Source organism: Rhopalosiphum maidis, chromosome 1 (genome assembly GCF_003676215.2).
Source record: "Rhopalosiphum maidis isolate BTI-1 chromosome 1, ASM367621v3, whole genome shotgun sequence".
Taxonomy (NCBI): domain Eukaryota; kingdom Metazoa; phylum Arthropoda; class Insecta; order Hemiptera; family Aphididae; genus Rhopalosiphum; species Rhopalosiphum maidis.
The window spans coordinates 41,389,194-41,408,480 of record NC_040877.1 but is presented as its reverse complement, the minus strand read 5'-3'; the positions used below and the strand labels follow the sequence as shown (position 1 = coordinate 41,408,480).

Here is a 19,287-nt window from a genome sequence, read left to right as displayed (position 1 = left end):
TAATAAACGCATGGTGATGCTATACTTCATATACTTTCAGTTTATTTAACTCAATTTAAGTTTATAATAAGTCGTTCAAATTTATAACTGTGTTGAATATTGTTTAATTTAAACTATTTCAATAATAGCACATAATAATGTTAGATAATATTTTTTTTAGATATCTTAACTCACGGTATTTAATAATAATCAGCTTAAAATAGTGACAATGTCTAGGTGACTGACTATAGGTATTAAATATTTTTACTGTTACATTTTTTAGCAATCAAAATTTATTTAGTTATATCGCTTCTGAGATTTTATTGAACACCTACTGTCCGGAACTTGTGCACAATTATTTATCCTTTTATAAACTATATAATGAAACACTGTGTAGTTTTTAGATATAAGAAAATGTTTATGTAAATATAATATAACTAAATCATTGTGTAAAAATAATAAATTTATACAGTATGTCAGTATGCATATTATAATGTTATATAAAAAAAATATTTTCCTCGCATTACATTTTCCGCTATATTACACATTACATATTGTGTTCGTCTAAAAGTTTCAAGTGTACGACTTTGGTATATTATATAACAACATGCTTTTTATTTTAACTTATATTTTATTATATATTATATTTGACATACTCTCAATTTCGTTCATCAATCCAGCACTATAAAAACTATACCATAAAAAATATTTATTTTTTTTTTAAATAGTTAAAAGTTATTTCCGAACATATGGAATTGCTTTATTGCATAAGATCATAGAGATAATTATTAAAGAAACTTAAATGATACAATAAAAATAACGATTTTCTATAATCTTTTTGCCGTGATATTTTGTGGTAAATTAAAATACAGCGTGTAAATATAATATTTTAAATGCTGCTACATTTTTACTTAAATCATTAGAATTTTATACAATTTTTATAATATTGAAAAAAGGTACGCAATTAGAAACTATACAACTTCTTTTTTAAATTTATAAAAAAAATGAATATCCAAGGCTACTAAATGAATACATTTAGATTATTTTTCTCCAGTGGCGTATTTTCAAATTTCTTTTGGATTGTGTGAGGTCTAAAAAGTAAATAAGTTAATAATACATATTATATAGTATTATAAAATATACAACATACTATGAGATATGAATTAATAATTATATTATTCCATTATTATTCTAAATACAAATTAAGAGTTTTTATATTAAAAAAGGTAAACGTCTTTTTTTTGCCAGTTCATCAATAATTCCTTCAGGTGTTATGAACCTTTATTTTTTCTGGAGGGAACGAGACCCGGGACCCTCTCTTCCCTCGCAAATACGCCACTGTTTTGTCTATTATCAGTATAATAATATTTATTTTTTGTAATAAAAACCAAATAAGTCACTTAGGTAATCATAATTATAGACAGGTAATTGCATGATGTCATATTTAAGTAACTTTTATTAAATTATACCCTTGAATTACTATTATCAAATAAAATTTGAAATTGTGCATCCGTTTTAGAAAAGAAAATTAAAACATAACATAATACGCAAAGATTTAACACGAAAAAAGTTAAAGAAAATAAAGAAAATTAGGAAATCGCTTTGCTGTACATTAGGTGTCTACTTCAACTCGCTATTATGTAATTCACTTTAATAAATGCTTTAAATTGTATAGTTAATTAATCATTGCATACTAATGAAAAAAATATCTGATTGAATATGTTCTGTCAGTCTATATTATTTAGTACATTTTATAATATATTTATATTGCAACGAGAGACGTTTATTTTAATATAAGTAATACTAATAAGATTCAATTATTTGTTGCTGAAAACATTTTATTTTAAAATTTTTATGATATAAATAAATATTAGATTAAATAACCTTAGTATTTTTTTTCAAAATACTATTGTGTATCTAAAATATATTAATATATGTAAAAATGTTAAGTCCTTTAGAGGCTTATAACAATATTTTTGAAAAACTACAAAATAATCAAATTTGTTATTCTATTTTTAAATATCTAATTTATCAACTTTAATTATTATCTATACAATTTGTTAAAAACGTCGTTTATAGATTTATTATAACAATAATACACATTTTTTTTATTGATAAATCACATAACCATGATCTAATTGTAAAAGTATGTATTTAATTCATAGATAAATACACAATTACATAATATTTAACAGTATTATAATAGAAATAACTATTCTAAAAAAAAAAAAATACATTGATTTCTATTAAATATTAGCATATTCTACAGCAACGTTGAAGTTTAATATTTCTGTATAAATTATAATTTTAATAAATACGTATTTTTAAAATAAAAACAATCTTCAAACAAAAATATTATTATCTGTTATCTGTATTACTGCAGTCATAACGTTCAAAGCACCAAGTTTCCCAATTATCTGGATTTGGTGATTTCGTTTGAATTTCATTAATTACATTATCATATGCTTTAAGATAATATAATAATTTTTCGTTAGGAACAGGTTGTGATATTTCATGTAAGATCCTAAAACCAAACAATATATTAACCATCATTCAATGATAAAAATAAAATCAAATATAATCAATTATTTAAGTTTAAAGTAAAAATATTTACTTAATTTTAAACTTTAATCTTTGTGTTATTAAAAATAAATTTATGAGCAAGGATCTGCATTTAAATTATATATAATTTAAATGTTTAATTATATTTAGGTATTCAATGTTATACTTATATAATAATATAAATAATTTGTATTACCAGTTCTTACCAATTAATCCACATAGGTATTATTCCAGTTTTTCCAGTCGCAGCAATTTTACAAGCTATTCTTTCGACACATGTTTCAGAATTTAATTCCTTTTGAAATAAGTCTAAAGTAGGATCTAAAACTTCTAATGACTCATACTGCAGTCCACCGAGAAAATTAATGTTATCAACACCAAATGGAATGTTTGAATTGGGAATAATCTGTATTGGTGATCGACCCGGAATGGTAGGAGCTGCAGGAAGCAGTAAATTATTTGACGGGATAAGTGTAGCATCACTTGAAGGAATAAGTATTGTTTCACCTGAAGGAATAAGTATTGTTTCACTTGAAGGAAAGGGTAATGTTTCAATAAGAGACATCGTTTCGGGAGAAATTAATACTTTTTCATTATTTGGTATGGGTGTATTGAGATTAGAGAAAATAGCCGGATTATTATTATTATCAAAGGTATTTATTAAAGATGTATACACCGGGAATGTTTTCATTGTAATAAGAAAAATAATTGCAACGAGTGGAAAAAACAATAATTGTAAAATCGAAAACTTTACCAATTTCAATAGTGAAAAGAATTTAAAAAATAATGCCATGAGGACAAATTTAAGTTTAAACAGAATAAGAAATAAGATTTTTATGAAACCAATTGTTTTCAGTTTGACTAATACAAGTTTGATAAGAGCCATTAAACCGATTCTTCGCCAGATTCTTTCGTTTATTAATGGGATTTTTATAATTGTCTTCTGCGGCGAGCTCGAGATGTTATTTTCTACATTAGGGATACTAGGGGGTTGAAGAATCAAACTATCTTGTTGGATAGGCTGGGTCTTAAAGTCAAACTCATTTGTCAGTGAAAAAGATTTCATTAATTGTCGCTCCGGAATCTTATGAACTTTATTTACATCATGTGTAAGCCTGTATTTCAAGTCTTTTATATTCTGGGAATGTGTTCTTAATCCAAAAGGTGGTTGATCTAAACTGCCACTTTTCTCTGGTGTTTTCAATAACCACAATCTTCTTGGAATAATTTGTCCCGATCTATTGAAAAATGTTATCCAACTAATACTGTCAATCGAGTTTTTATTTTCTTCTGAACCTTTACCACTCACATCATAAGTTAAATCATATGCATTTGGATTATTAGTTAATACTTCTTTGTTGGCTATGGGTTCGTCTATTTGTATATTAGGATAATCGTAATTATTTATTTGCCTGTGGTTTAGCCTGCCAACAAAATAAATAATTTAGAGTATTATTGTACAATAATAAAAGAAATAACATATATTTTAGTTTTAAATTTTGATTAAATGCCAATTATTTGAAATTATTTTATAATTATATTATTTTTTACTAGGTTAAGTTTTAACAATATTTATTTAATAAATAATAATAGCACCTATCCAACGGTGATGATTTAGTGGCATATATTTGTGTATGTATATTTTACACACATGCGCGCAAGTAAAAACGCATGTGTGCAACACTTTCGTTAATTTAAATGTAATAAAATCTGATGATATTTAATCCTCTAAAAACTATAGAAGATAATTTCTTACCTGATATTCATTTTATGCAGAATTCGTGAAGTATCGGAAATGTTAAGATTTTCATCAACAGAAGTTCTGGTATTACCACCACGGTGATAGGTTGAGTAAGGAATTTTTTTTATTAACTTTCCCCGTATGATTAACAGTGGAGTTCTATTTTCAGACATCGACGGTCCGATTTCTAAACGGTAGTCTTGAAATACGTCAGAGTTTTGAGACCGCATAGTGACACCTGATTGTTCGGCATGCGGACGGTGTCTCGGTGCTCGTTCTCCAGTTGGTTCTTGAATCGCTACCGGCGTGGAAGTCCAAACCCATTTCTGTTCACTGCTAGTCGTCTGATGAACTGAATCTTTGACCGTCAACCGATCTGACCGGACCCACACGAATGTCACAACAACAGTGAATAACATGGCGGTTGATAGTATCCTCGCAACGCTTCCGAAACGATTATTTCGTCGATCGTAATCGGACCTATAAACACAAACGACACACATAGATAGATTATTACGACCTATGTGACCGATCAAACCAAACACACCTCGTTGTATTATCCGTGCTAAGTTAAATATTCCACGAATATGGTAAAACAAAGTCAATCATAATTGTAGGTATTCGGCGATTAAAAAATCATAAATATTTTGGTGGTAATTATAGTGTTATCATATTCGTGTAAGTACCTAGAAACGTTGAACCTAACTAATAATCGATTATTACTATGTTTTCTATACTTTAATTTATATTTGATTATTATTAATTTATAGATAGTTGAGCGTCATAATTTTTACATGATTATAGTACATAACAATGCTATAACCATTTAATGCATGTAATTTTGTTTGTTTCGAATAGAATACTAAAATTAGATTTAAATTATAAATGTCTGTTTATTTATTAATAAGTTCGTTGATATTTTGTATTTAAACTCAGAATCTACGTCCAATTGTGGTATAACTTACCGTGAAAAAAATAATAAGTATAGTTCTATCTATGTCATAAAAAAATACTCTTAATAATTATTTGGTTGCAACTTACATTGTTTATAATTAAGACGCAGTTTAACAGCCGACAGTCACCAGTGTATTATATTAATGTAATCTTGAATTGAATTTATGAATAGATATTGTAATAATATTCAAGTATATTATGATTTTCTCTGAGTGTATATAAATCATAATAAAATAGTATATTATTATTCTGTTTAATCCATGTATAGAATATAACTAACGCTTTTTAAATACGCATTAGTATAGGTATCTTTAAAATTCCCCACCAGTTTAACGTCTATTATTTTGACCATATCTAATAAATAATAATCTGACTCCGTTAAGAATAATACAAGATATACCTACTCAATAAATTTTTTATACATAAATATAAATAGTAAGTTACTATATACAAATATATAATATGTCCCAAAAGTCCCGTATCATCCTTAGTATCTTCGTGAAAATCAATATATTTAAATGCAGTTTTTTTTATAATAAGTATGAAAAATTTGATTGAATGGTATAAGATTCAATTTTTTTTTTTAATTCAAAAATTAACAAAACTTTTTTTTATGCAATTAAATATCTAGCAAAACGTGAATAAATCAATTGCATGATTTAATAAATTTCAAATGGAAAGCTGATTTTCTTTATGACCATTTTTAAATATGTATTTAATTATTAGTGAAGCTTAAAGTTAAGATTAAACAATTTCAATTTTTGATAACCGGTATTTTGTATGTCAATTCATAATAGTTTAAGAAAAATTAATTGTTTCACATTCCAATAATAAAATATCTATTTTAGCCTGACAATTCCTTATACATACCTAATTAAAGTTTTTATTTGAATAGAAATAAAAAAAGCTGTATCTTACAGTTAGATTAATATGAACAGCGAAACTGGTTACATATTTTTAAGTATTATAATTATCGTGATTATTATTATTATTATTATTATTGTAACAGTAAGTATGAGTATACTTAGTACTATGTATAAGTAGTACAATTTTTTTAATCTTAACTGAAAACTTTACTAATCATTAGATATTTACAACTAATCGTCATAAAAAAAAAACAGCTTTTCAATTGAAATTTATTAAATCGCACAATTCGTGTTTTTCTAGTTAACATAAATTACATAATTATTATTCTTAGAATTTCATAAACATTAATGGCTTTAATTTGATTAATTTTTATTCATTTTAATATGTTTTTTTTTTTAATTTTTTGTAAAAAATATGATCAAGATAATGCCATAATGGGCATCTTGAAAACTTAATTGCATAAATAATATTTTTGTTAATTTTTGAATTAAAAAAAAAATGAAACTTATACCATTCAATCGGAATTTCCATACTTATTACTATAAAAAGAAATCACATTTAAATATACCTATTGATTTTCCACGGAGATACTAAGGGTGATACTAGACTTTTGAGACACGCTGTGTCCCTGTATATAATGTATAGCTGTATAACTATTGCCTGTCTTTGCTCGTAAAGTCATAATATATCTACACACATTTTTTTCTATCATCAATAGATAATATCAATTTTATTTAGGTACAATTATGTAAATTATGTTATGTTAAAGTTACTTAACCTTTTTTAACACTCGCATATTATTTTTATATTTTTACTATAGTTAAAAGAAATTTTTTGAAATATATAATTACAATTAAATGTATTATTTTGATATTGAAAAACATTATTACACTAACTTGAATACAACTATATATAAAAAAAAAACAATTTTTATTAATTAACTGTTTAATACTTAAAATTGTTAATTTATTAACAATGATTTTCTGTAAATTAATTAATAATTTACTTATACCAATTATAAGATATAATTTTTAAACTGAGCAAAGTGATGAATATGATAGTGTTAAATGATATTATTGATATGCAAGTATTTTTATTTTTTATGTATCTATCGTCAACTTTTCGAGTACCTACTAAAAAATGTTTCATCTATAACATTAAATAAGGGAGTCAAAAGAAAAAATTCCAAGCAGAAAAAACTTAAAAAATGATTATAACATAATATAAATAGTATGCATTTTTATGACAAACCAGTTTTTTACTAAATAGATTTTATTATTTTGTTGTAATTAAGAAGCAACTAATCATGTAGGTAGACTATTTAAAATATAAATTTTTTATTTATGATCATAGGTGTATAAAGGCACAAATCTTAAAGGACCTAGTCTAGAGCAGTGACATTGCGAAGGTGCCAAATTTAATTATGTTATTTATCTGTATATTTTAAAATCAATGGTATAATATATTATTTAAGAATTAGGTACAAGTTAAACTAACGTGTCCGTTCCATAAAAATCAAACAGTTGTTTACACTTTACACATAATATGGTCCAGTATAATAATGTACATAACAAAAAAATAGTTTGGAAATATTGAACATTAAAGCGGATTTTCTGTAGACTTCGAATTATCATGATTTAATTAATACATTTTTTAAGGAAAAATAGAAGAAGAAAAAATACATAATTTTAAATATAAATAGTTTGTAAATAATGGGTACAATTTTAATCAAAAAAATATTTGGAAGATAATAGATACTATATCTTTTTATGGGGGAAAATCAACAAACATTGACTGTGGAGAAAATCTCATTTTTGAAGGACCCATCCAAAGAGTTATTTTTATTATTTTTGTGTGTCATCAAATTACGGCTTAAAAAAGCCTTAAAGAGGCTTTTTTCTTTTTTATACCCCAATTATTACGGTCTATACTATATATAAAATAATACTTTTTTCAGTTGTTACTAAAACTAAATTAATATACCAATAATTGCGTCTTACGTATTTGAATGTAAATAGAATGCAGCAAATTTATATGAGGTAACAGTATTCGACGCGAACAGAGTTTTCTTTTTTTATTAAAAATAAAAATAAAACAGATTAACTGCGAGATTTCAAACAAAAAATAAATAATATACTAATCAGTCAACATCAATAAAATCGAATTCTTTGTTATTATTGAAATAGATATATAATGGTCCAACCTGACCAACCTATACCAATAATATCTACTCAAAACGACAACGTGTAAGTAATAGATATATGACCTAAATATTAATTGAAGATAACAAAAACTTCTTTATAGACGAGTGTAGGTGCAAAACTATGTAGCGACATTGTAATAAATCATTATACAACTAGTTGTATTTATTAATAATCACCTCTATAAGTTAGTAACTAGTATTTGAATATATTTAACTATTTGATATATTTATTTGATTTTATTAATATTCTTCGTGCTGAGCCCTTTATATAATAATGTATAACACATTTATATGTGTATATATATATATATAAAACTAGAAAACTTATTTTACTTATTATGCTAAAATTAATACAAAAATACATATTACTTAAAATTATTTATTAATTTAAAAAGTGAATTAGGGATATTGCAGTTGTAAATTGTAATAGGTTAACCATACGTTTTACAAAGATTAAGGAGACAATGTAGTAACAGTACTTTTAATCTATACAATTATTTAAAAACTATTAAAAAAAGGGAGTATTATATGTAGGTACTTATCATCGATACCATAGTTTTATTGTATAAAATAAATTCAATTTCAGGTTTATAGCCTATTTAAGTATAATGTATAACGCTTATTCGTAAAAGTGTAAAACCATGTTGAAATTAAACTATTACATCTATTATATTTGCAAAGCGATATCTTATCATTATTGTATACCGATTACCTATAGTTCCATAGTTACAGTATATTCATAGTTACCTGTATTATAATTATTCATATTATTTTTATTTAACTTTAATAATATCATATGTTGTATTTTGTATTTAAACAATAAAAAAAAATCATGTGCGGAGTTAGTGTTAAAAAAAAAACCTTGTATATGCAGAGTTAGGGTGTTTAAAGAAAACCTTGTATAAGTTAAGGTGATATATTACAAAATGGACACGATGCATGCGCAGTTACGGTGCACCGCAATTATGATGGCCACCGAACGTAAGTAACCGATTCCGTAACTACGATGAAAACAGTTTTTGCACATTTTTTAAGCCTCAACTATTCTGCTAAAGGTTGATCTCTCTCAAAAATTATCCTTAAAATAAACACCTATTTACGTGCCCATCACCCGTTAGGTATGAAAAAAATCGATTTAATGGGCCATTTCAAATACGTCTATACTACAAATATTTGTACTTACAGTTTTTCTTGAACTGGTTAGTGTTCTGGCTATTATATCTCTTCCACTTATAAGAATTGGTATTGCATAATTCTGTATTACAGTTGTCTTTTGGTACTGAATGTGTGACAGATTGACAGACACACTTGCATGGATACCATTATACTTCATTGATGTTTGCATTTTTTTGAATTCCACGTTATTCATTCCATTTACTGTCACCTTCTGTATCTTATTGCTACTTGAAATTGTATGAATTTTTTCAAAATTTGAAGAAATGAAAGCCGATTTATTTATAATCTGCTCAAGACTACTATTAGTTACACTACTGCCAGGAGTACGATAATCTATAATAATAATTGATTAAATTATAATTTTTTTTTTTTCATTCCACAAGAAATTTATAAAATTGTGAAGCTTCGTTGGTCATTACCTAGTGTAATTTATAACCATTTTCCAGGCAGTTATTGATAATAAGTAGCTATTAGTATATTTTATAATTACCGATATTTGAATTTTGTTCAACATCACTTTCCACGTCTATAATATTTTCGCTAGAATTGGGAATATTATATTGTGGTTATATTGTAAAAATACGTACAGCCTTAAAATATTTATATAATGTATGTATAATATAGTTTTATTAACGTACTTTGAGAATTTGAGATTACCTACTGTATCAGTATGAGATTAAAATGAAGATATGTCATCTGTTTCAACACATAGCATATAGTGTTCAACGACTGCGACGTTCCAAATAATAAATTAGATCCGGCTTTCGTGTCAAGAAAATTAGTTTTTGATCGATTAAACGTATTTTAGTGTACTAGTCAAAGTGTTCTCTAATAATATACGTTTTAAATAATTATTTTATCATAGTATACGTAAGTATTGTTAAATATAAATTAAATAGGTATAGAATATATTTATTGTTTTATACATATAATATATTATGCTAATGCATATACATTAGGTAACGCATATTCACTTCATACAAATACTCAATAGCCACTGATTCTGAAAACAATCTATTACTTTCAATTTCGTTGATGGTGTTATTGTTTTAGGAGACACGTGCAAGATCACCAAGATCGTAGCATCACTATAATTCAGTAAATCTTCTGTAGACTCTTCAGGTGTTAACATTTCGCTTATCGAAGTGCTAGGTTCCTGGTATATAAAAATAATATGCATCAAATTCTAACAGATCAATAGCAGATTTGATTTGTCTTCTGGGGGGGGAGGGCAATATCCTTTTGATCCAAAAATATACTATATATTTAATAAAATAATTAGGCAGGTACTTACCATTTTGATGTTTTTTTTTTTTTAAATTATTAACTTTACGCAAGTTATCCATTTAAAAAATTAAAATAAATGAATAAATTGAAAAAAACTACACTGCCTTAACACTGGCATAAAGGCTTTGAAGACTATAGTAGTAAACTAAAGATTTTCGGTTGCATATTATAGAAGCTAGCTTATCAAAACTAATTTGATCCAAAAATAGATTTTCTATTTTTCGTAAGTCGATTTTTTGAAAATTTAATATACATAGACATAGGTAGTTCCTACAAATTGCAGTATTTATGTAACTATGTTACTATGATGTAGGTAATAAGTAATTACTAATTAGTTATATACTATTAGACTTATCATTTATAATAAAATATGACACTAAACGGTGGTAGACGACATCCGATAGTAAATATGTATAAAATAATATATTTACTATAGTATGCTACAGTTCTAAATTTCAAATAAAAATTATAGCGTAAAATTATAACATCTCACTATCGAGTATCGGGTCTATAATAGACAAAATATATTTTTCTATGTTTTGTTGGAAACAGATTGCTGATGATAGTATTAATAAGTGAGAGTTATGGCATCACAAAAGTGTGTTTTATTAATATTAAATTGTATATTATAATTTAAAAAAAAATTAAATTTAAAATATCTGATTCCAACAAAACATATCAAAAATATGATCACCTTTCAAATAGTGTATTACAAAGCTCTACGATTATTAATGAGTTCGTAACACTTGCAAATTTCATGAAATACGAACGCACTGTTTTTAATACAAATAGACGGGTGTTGTGTCTTCTTAATGTATATAACTTATTTCTGTGATATTATTAGCAACATTGTTTACTTATTTGTTATTCTAGCAACTTGCAATTCTTCTCCATTGGATCCTACGTGATTGTCTTCGTGACCGTGTATAACATTCTCAATTTCTATTTTATCTGTATCGAGTTCTGCAGTTACCCGTTTAACGTCTGAAGTCGATACAAAATTTTCTTGTTCAAACCGTTTTCATTAGATTCCACTCCATATATACCCTTTAAGCAATATCAGGATTGAATTATTTTTAGGTATTGTATAGGTATATTTACTAGAGTCGCGATTAACAGGATTAATCTTTTTTTTAGTAGAGGGTCCCCCTCCTATTGCTCTATCTTATTTCTGTTACGTGGGGTGTTACCGCAAATATATATTATATTGTTTTTACACAATTATGATGCTTAATAATGTTATATATTACCTTGCATTATATTTTATAAATCTTGAGTGTTATATCGTAAAAAAATATCATCATAAATTTACAGATAAACTATATAGACATATATATAATATGTTAACTACTAAGCTGGTGTTTTGTACTTGGTCCATCAGATTTTGATCTTTTTCTCTAATTTCCAAACCGTCTCCTTTGTCCTTTATATTTTAATGCTACACGGAACTTTGAACGACGGAAATTCTATCTGTATTTACCATTTACATGAATTTCACATGACATTTCTTATGACATATTGTGTCATATGAACATTTGTAAGGTTTTTTAAACAATTTGATTTTTTTTGCAATGGAGATATTTCTTTAGCCAAAACAAATTAATTGTTTTTTTTAATGTGTGCTTTGTATTCATTTTTTAACAATTGTATATTAACGCGAACAAATTCTATGTAAACTCAGCAAACGAATAATACTGCAATAATTGTTAGAACAAAAATATTAACTGAATATGCTTAACACGCGGGTTGTCGATAGTTTCACGCAAATAACGTAACTAATTATTCTTAATTCAGCCCGACAGTTTTTTTTTTAATTTTATAAAATTAACTCCATATTCCACTTTTTATTTGATAGTTATTCTGAGCTATATTTTACGATCAACTGAAAACATAATTTTGTAGTTAAATATTAGAATATTATATGTATATTAATATTAATATTTGTTATAATATTAAATATTAGAATTTAATAATATTCTCGTACGAATTCCCCAGCTACAATACAATATAAAAGGCTGATGTTATTAATTAAAAATCAAAATAATAGTCAAACCCCCAGGTGTTCTCAGTATTCTTAATTTTGAAATTATAAACTTAAAAAATATAACTTACCTATAGACTATGATCTATAGACAAATATATTTTGAAAACTGTAACTTATTAACTCGAGAAAAATGTTACGAATAAATAAGTTTATATAGTTTGGAATTTGTTGTATAAACTATACATTTAATTTGAAAAATATGTGTCTGTAGTTGATAACGCAATCTTTTATTCTATATAATATAACATCCAACCTCAGTGGTATTTCCAAAATTCTTTTAACACGTTGGCTGCACATGGCCACCAGCGACCCAAGTCAATCATTTCAAAGGGCGGAGGACCACACTATTTTTACATAATTTGTATTCTAATCTTTTTCTTTTCAAAACTATCTACTTTTTGTGGTCTACGCCACGGTAAAAACTATATTTTTCTATCTCCAAGACATATTAAAATAAAGCCCATTTAAGATAATATCGAATTTGGTAGCCGGCGACCCAAGCGGCTCCTGAAAAATAATTCGGTTTAGGTCACCGGGCACTCAATTGGCTTCATAATAAATAAAATCATTTGGATCGCCGGCGGCCATGTAGCAGCCAATGTGGGACACACTATATGCGTTCACGTATATGAATAAAAAATATAAGTCTTTTTAAAAAAAATAGCAAATTCAGCCAATGAGGAGGGTCATGGCCCCTGTGCCTCCTCTAGATACACCAATATCCAACCTAACCTTGAGCAATAATTTCAACTCATATAAAAGGCAATATAGATCGTTTATTATGATTTGTTTTATTTATCTAAAATAAATATTTTAAAATTAGTGTTTGTGTATTTTTGGCCGATCACTATTGCATGTTGCATTGTTATTTATCGGTAGGTACACGTACACCGCAAGCGTGATTCAAATAAAATAAAAATAATAATTAACAATTTATAATTTTGGCAATTTTGAAAATATTATCTAGACATTAAAAGAAATTCATAATATTATGATTTTTAATTTTAATTTAATTTAATTTTTTTTTTAATTCATATTTTAATATTATATTTAGTGGTTCTTTAGGGCATAAATGTATGCATATTTTAAGGTTTGTTAGCGCATGTTACCTTTTCCCCTTAATTAAAACTGTTTACAATACAGACATTTTAAAACTGTAATAGGATAAAAATAAATAAATTATTACATTCTATCACTGCAGTAGTTATCATTTAGTATTTTGGATTGAATATGTAGACACCAGATCATAAAGAAAATATTACATTTTAATATTTTTATAAGTAGGTTTAATAATACGTACCTATAAAATATAGACTATAATCTAGATTACTAAAATACATTATAATAATATAAACAAATTACAATTTTAATATTAGTTTAAAAAACAAATAATACTACTGGTACGTATTAATATTTTATAATAAATGTCAAAATAATATAATTTTACCGCAATGAAAAATAATTGTATAAATTATACAAAACACGTCCTATAACAAATTAAATTATTATAAAAAAAATAAATCGTCAATTTTGAATTATAGTTATTTTGATGTATCTGTGACATGTGTAAAATTAGTAGCTTAACAGTTATAATACTTTAAGCACCGTGTGTTCCAATTATCTACGGTTTTCCATCGGGAACTGGTAAGCAATTCATTATTTATATCATCATACGTTTTGAAATATGATTCAAGTTTTTTGTTTGAACTGAGCTTCAATACACCACGCATTACCCTAAAAATTAAAATTATGTTATATTTATCAAACAAATAATATCAATTAGGTTTATTATACCTTATATTAGTTGTATTATATAAACAAAAAATAAAAATAAATGTATTTATTCTTTATATTTACTATCTTTGATACCAATTGTATTTAAAAGAAAAGTATTATTATTATAAGCTACTTTTAAAGTTGTATCATAGCCTAAAAAACTAATTTAAGCTTACCAATTAATCCATACGGGCGTGGCACCAAATTCCTCTGCTACAGCCATTCGACAGGCTATTCTTTCAACACATTTTTCTGAATCTATAATATTCCAAAAGACATCCATAATTGGATACGATGCCTCCAAAAACTTAGAATGCCTTGCATAAGGTAAATGCACAATTTCGGATTTTGTTGATGGCTTTTCATTATTGTTTGATAGTGATTGGCCCAGAACACGTGCTAATGATGTACCTGATGCTGGTGTATTTAATGGTCCTAAAATATCCGAAGAAGCTGATTGTTCAGCAATCGACGAGCGACTTGGCGCACTTGGTCTCATCATATTACTTGGTATCGAACTACTCGGTAGACCCACTAACATATTACCCGGTACACTTGTAAACAATGTACCTGGTGGTCTCATATTACTCGGTAGACTTGGTATCATATTACTCGGTAGACTTGGAACCATATTACTTGGTAGACTTGGTAAGGTTGATGGATTTGCGGTTGAATTATTTGGGGTAGTCAAAAATCGAATTATTCGTCCCGGGATTGAAATTAACGTAGACACGATTATGGGAAGAGTTAGTGCAGTAAGCAACTGTGGTACTAATAAAAACGGGAGTATCATAATCTTGAATAATTTCAAAAGTAATAGAAATTTGAAAAATGTTATAACCAATAACAATTTTAGATTGAACAGAAGAAATAATAATATTTTTATAATGGCAATTGATTTTAATTTAACTATTCCGAGCTTAATAAGTGAAAATATCGCAACCAATCTCCAGTCGATGACTGCACTAGTATTTGATAATGGTAACGCTATCTTTTTTTGAGGAGCCAACAGAATAGGATTCTGTAGAGCCGTGATTTTCGGTGGTTCATAATTAATACTTGCCGGGGGATTATAATTTGTACTGGGTGGTTGATAAATTGTATCTGTCGGTTGATAACTCAAACTTGGAAGTTGATAATTTGTGCTTTGAGGTTGATAACTGTTACTTGGTGATTTATAATCTATATTCAGTGGTTGATGATCCATAATCGGTTGGCTTCCTAATGGTTTGTTGTTATAAGGGCCGTTAGTTGAATAATATGGATCTAATTCCACTCCAGTATCCCTATTTAATTCACTTATGCCTGCTGTACTATCAGTTTGCTTATGTCCATAATCACCCATGTTATAACTCAAGTCATACGAGTCGTGATAATCGGTCGGCCTCTCTTTTTTGGCTGCCCAGTTGTCTGTCTCTAAATTTGAGTAATCAATGTGGTTAATTAGCCTGTTAACAAATATACCAAAAGTATTATAATTTACCATATAATCATACTATAATGAGTATAATGATTTAAATAAAATCTTTATATATATATTTATCTTAGAATATTTACATTTTCCATAAAAATATAAAATTGTTACTACTATCCAAGTTATTAAAAAAATGTTAGCTAATTATATGTATTTAAACAACTATAAGTTATATATTAATAGTTAAATCAAGGTATTGATCAAAAATTAAATTATTTACTACCAAATGTTACCTATTTATTATCAGCTATTTATATATCAAACTATGTATAGATACTACTATAAACTAAGCTACATTGCACACTGTAACTCTACTAAAGTTGTATACTTGTGTCTTGTATACAATATTAATTATAAGATAATTTAAATAAAAAACCTTCTATCTAAAGCATATTCTAAAATATATTATTGCTGTAAATATGATAGATATTTAAAGCTATTTGATATAAATATATTATTACATTTAAAAAAATATTAAAATTTGGATATTTATAATTTATATTATATATTTTTCTTGTAAACTCAAAGTTTTATGGCTTATGATAGCCAAAGAAATTAAAATAACTGATTGCACTGCAGTTATAATAATTTTTATTAAAAAAAAAAAAAAAAAAACGTTATTTAGAATAATTAACTTTTATGTGCTAATGATGTTTTTTGTTTTTTTATACAAAATGTTTTTAACGGAACACACAATTTTTCTTAGTTTTGGTTTGAAAATACGTAAATAAGGAAGGATGTACTTAACAAACGAATCAGTCGAAAGGACCGCAGTTAACGAGTTGTGTCTCAATGATAAAAGTGGAGTACACGAGTTATGTCCCAGTGATAAAAAAAAGGGATACACGAATTGAGTCCCAACTGTTTTATACTGTTTTACACAAATTGTGTGTTGATAAATTCAAATCGATATTTTTCACAAGAATAAAATACGTTGTTTCGTCAATTGAAATAAAAATGTTTTTATAAATTTAAATCGTGAAATTTGTTCATTTCAATGTTTTATAAATACCCACATATTATATTTTATAAGAATACAATTTTTCGATTCTGTTCATTATTATTATCGTGTGGAAATACGACGAGTATATGATTTTTTTATACAAACTTTTTCATTTTTCATGTAATATATTATAATATATAACATACTTTTAATTTTTTAGTAGACAAATTCACAATTTGAATTTATTAAAATTGTTGGACACAATTCGTGTAATCCGAAAAAACTGAGGGACACAATTCGTGTAACCGAAAAATAACTGCGGAACACAATTCAGTATTTGGGACACAACCACACAACTCGTTTGTAGCCGAAAGGACTTATAAAATGCAATTATACACATTACTTGTTGATATTTTGTTGTGTTTCAAACACTACGCCGTCATTACTGCCGTCATACCTATGGTTATTTGGATACCGATTTCGGCTAATCGACATATCATAATAGGTACTCTTGTCAGCCAATGGTATTCGAGTCCCAGTGGACGCCCACGGACGGACATTCATCGATCGGCGACTCGGTGACAAGTATTCTACTGCAGCTGACCGGTTTTCCGGGAACATCCGCTCCACAGACACCACCTGTGTATAATTCTCCACTAGTCGATCTTTACTGTCGTCATGGATCGGCATCGGTGTTTGGAAAGTCGGCCGACCAAACACGAAGTACAGAAGTGTCGTGGTTATTGATGTCACCGTTAGCGAAATTATCGCGATGACCTTGATACAAACCATAAGTGTTCGTCTTCGATTAGGTCCAGGCCTGTGTAAAATTTATCAGAACGATAAGAATGGTTGGTCAAACGATAATGGTGCCAATAAGTGTACAGTAAAATAAGAAGGAAATTTTTGTTAATTTTTATTTCCACAACTCTATTAATAGAAACGAATAACAAGATTATGATCGATCAAATTTAATATAAATCTAATTAAAAACCTACTCTTGATAGATAGAAATAATTTACTTAAAGTTGTTAATATAAGGATATGAACTAACGATTTCCATCGTCTTTCTGCCGTGTCCGATTAAATATATGTTACAATCCACTTCGTAAAAACGATCAAATATAAAAAAAATTACATATTCACGGAATACATAAAACAAAAGTACAAACACATTTTTGTCTAATTCGTCAATTTTAAAAATTAAGTGAAGATAAATGTAGATAGATAATATTATTATTATTATCGCGTTTGTAAAATCATATATTTTAAAACATTAATTTATGTAAGACCACGGCGCTTTGTATATGCAATTTTAATTTAATTAGCTTGGTAATTAAAGCACTTTTATACAAATCTAAACTGAGTAATAGTATCTTAAGATTTTAATTTTAAACTTTACTTAATAAATATAAAATTTTATTTGATTAAATAAAAATAGTAAATATATTATTATATTATGTGGAAATTGAATGTCAATTACCATTATCATTTAAAATAATAGAAACGTTGAATTCTATTTATATTTATGAATAACTTAAGTGTGTATTATATAATATATTATATTATTATTATTGGAGTTTACTCAATGATGTTGGAAATTATTATTGTTTATTCAAAATAATTAAAACCTAACAATATTCATCAGAGAAACAAATAACAATATATTGTTCCTCCGTTCAAAAACACTGGACATTTTTTCATACAATTATAATTTTTTGTTTGATAATGTTATATCTTTTATATTTTATAAGATTATTTTAATAAAAATTGAATAATAATTTTGCTATTAATTAGCTATTTCATAACATTAAACACAGGTACCTCAAAAACAAAATATATAAATATTGTATCACACTTGAAAAAAATGTGTTTGTTTATTGTTATAACATTTTAATTTTCAATATTCGCCGAATTAATAAATATTTATCCAATCTATACATACATTATTTATAGTCACTCAATGGTATTGGTTATATTATTATTTATTTAAAACCAATACTAATTTATAATAAATATTAAAGAACACAATGATTAACAACAATTTGATGATACAAATTTAAGATTTTATTGCAAAATAAAATATACAATCCTCGTAGGGTTATTCAAAATAATTATTTATTAGTACTTTTCCATAAATGTAACTATTAATTTAATAAGTGTATTATATTAATGATAGATAGACATAAATAATCAATGACATTTGACGGGTTTACTCACATGGTTGAAAAATGATTAGTATATTACCAAAGTTCCATTGATTTACTTATTTTACTATATT

The 19,287-nt window shown here is 26.3% G+C and overlaps 2 protein-coding genes across 2 annotated transcripts; both read right to left on the bottom strand.

Moving 5' to 3' along the window:
- Positions 1-2,337: 2,337 nt before the first annotated feature.
- On the bottom strand, positions 2,338-3,216 carry LOC113560975. Its single transcript, XM_026967128.1, has 2 exons — positions 2,748-3,216; positions 2,338-2,503 (listed from the first exon to the last, which is right to left on the bottom strand). The coding sequence occupies exons 1-2, from the start codon at positions 3,104-3,106 to the stop codon at positions 2,338-2,340; spliced, it is 525 nt and encodes a 174-aa protein (XP_026822929.1). The 5' UTR covers positions 3,107-3,216.
- A 134-nt stretch (positions 3,217-3,350) lies between these two features.
- LOC113560967 lies at positions 3,351-4,701 on the bottom strand. Its single transcript, XM_026967115.1, has 3 exons — positions 4,298-4,701; positions 3,444-3,965; positions 3,351-3,402 (listed from the first exon to the last, which is right to left on the bottom strand). The coding sequence occupies exons 1-3, from the start codon at positions 4,699-4,701 to the stop codon at positions 3,351-3,353; spliced, it is 978 nt and encodes a 325-aa protein (XP_026822916.1).
- Between the last annotated feature and the right edge of the window lie 14,586 nt (positions 4,702-19,287).

Excerpts from the sequence above, each read along its gene's own strand:
- LOC113560975 (XM_026967128.1), bottom strand. The coding sequence starts at position 3,106 with ATGTCTCTTATTGAAACATTACCCTTTCCTTCAAGTGAAACAATACTT. Across the intron at positions 2,504-2,747 it reads ATACCTATGTGGATTAATTG|GATCTTACATGAAATATCAC; the intron begins GTAAGAACTGGT and ends GTTTGGTTTTAG.
- LOC113560967 (XM_026967115.1), bottom strand. The coding sequence starts at position 4,701 with ATGTTATTCACTGTTGTTGTGACATTCGTGTGGGTCCGGTCAGATCGG. Across the intron at positions 3,966-4,297 it reads CTGCATAAAATGAATATCAG|GCTAAACCACAGGCAAATAA; the intron begins GTAAGAAATTAT and ends TTTTGTTGGCAG. Across the intron at positions 3,403-3,443 it reads TTAATAAACGAAAGAATCTG|TCAAACTGAAAACAATTGGT; the intron begins GCGAAGAATCGG and ends AACTTGTATTAG.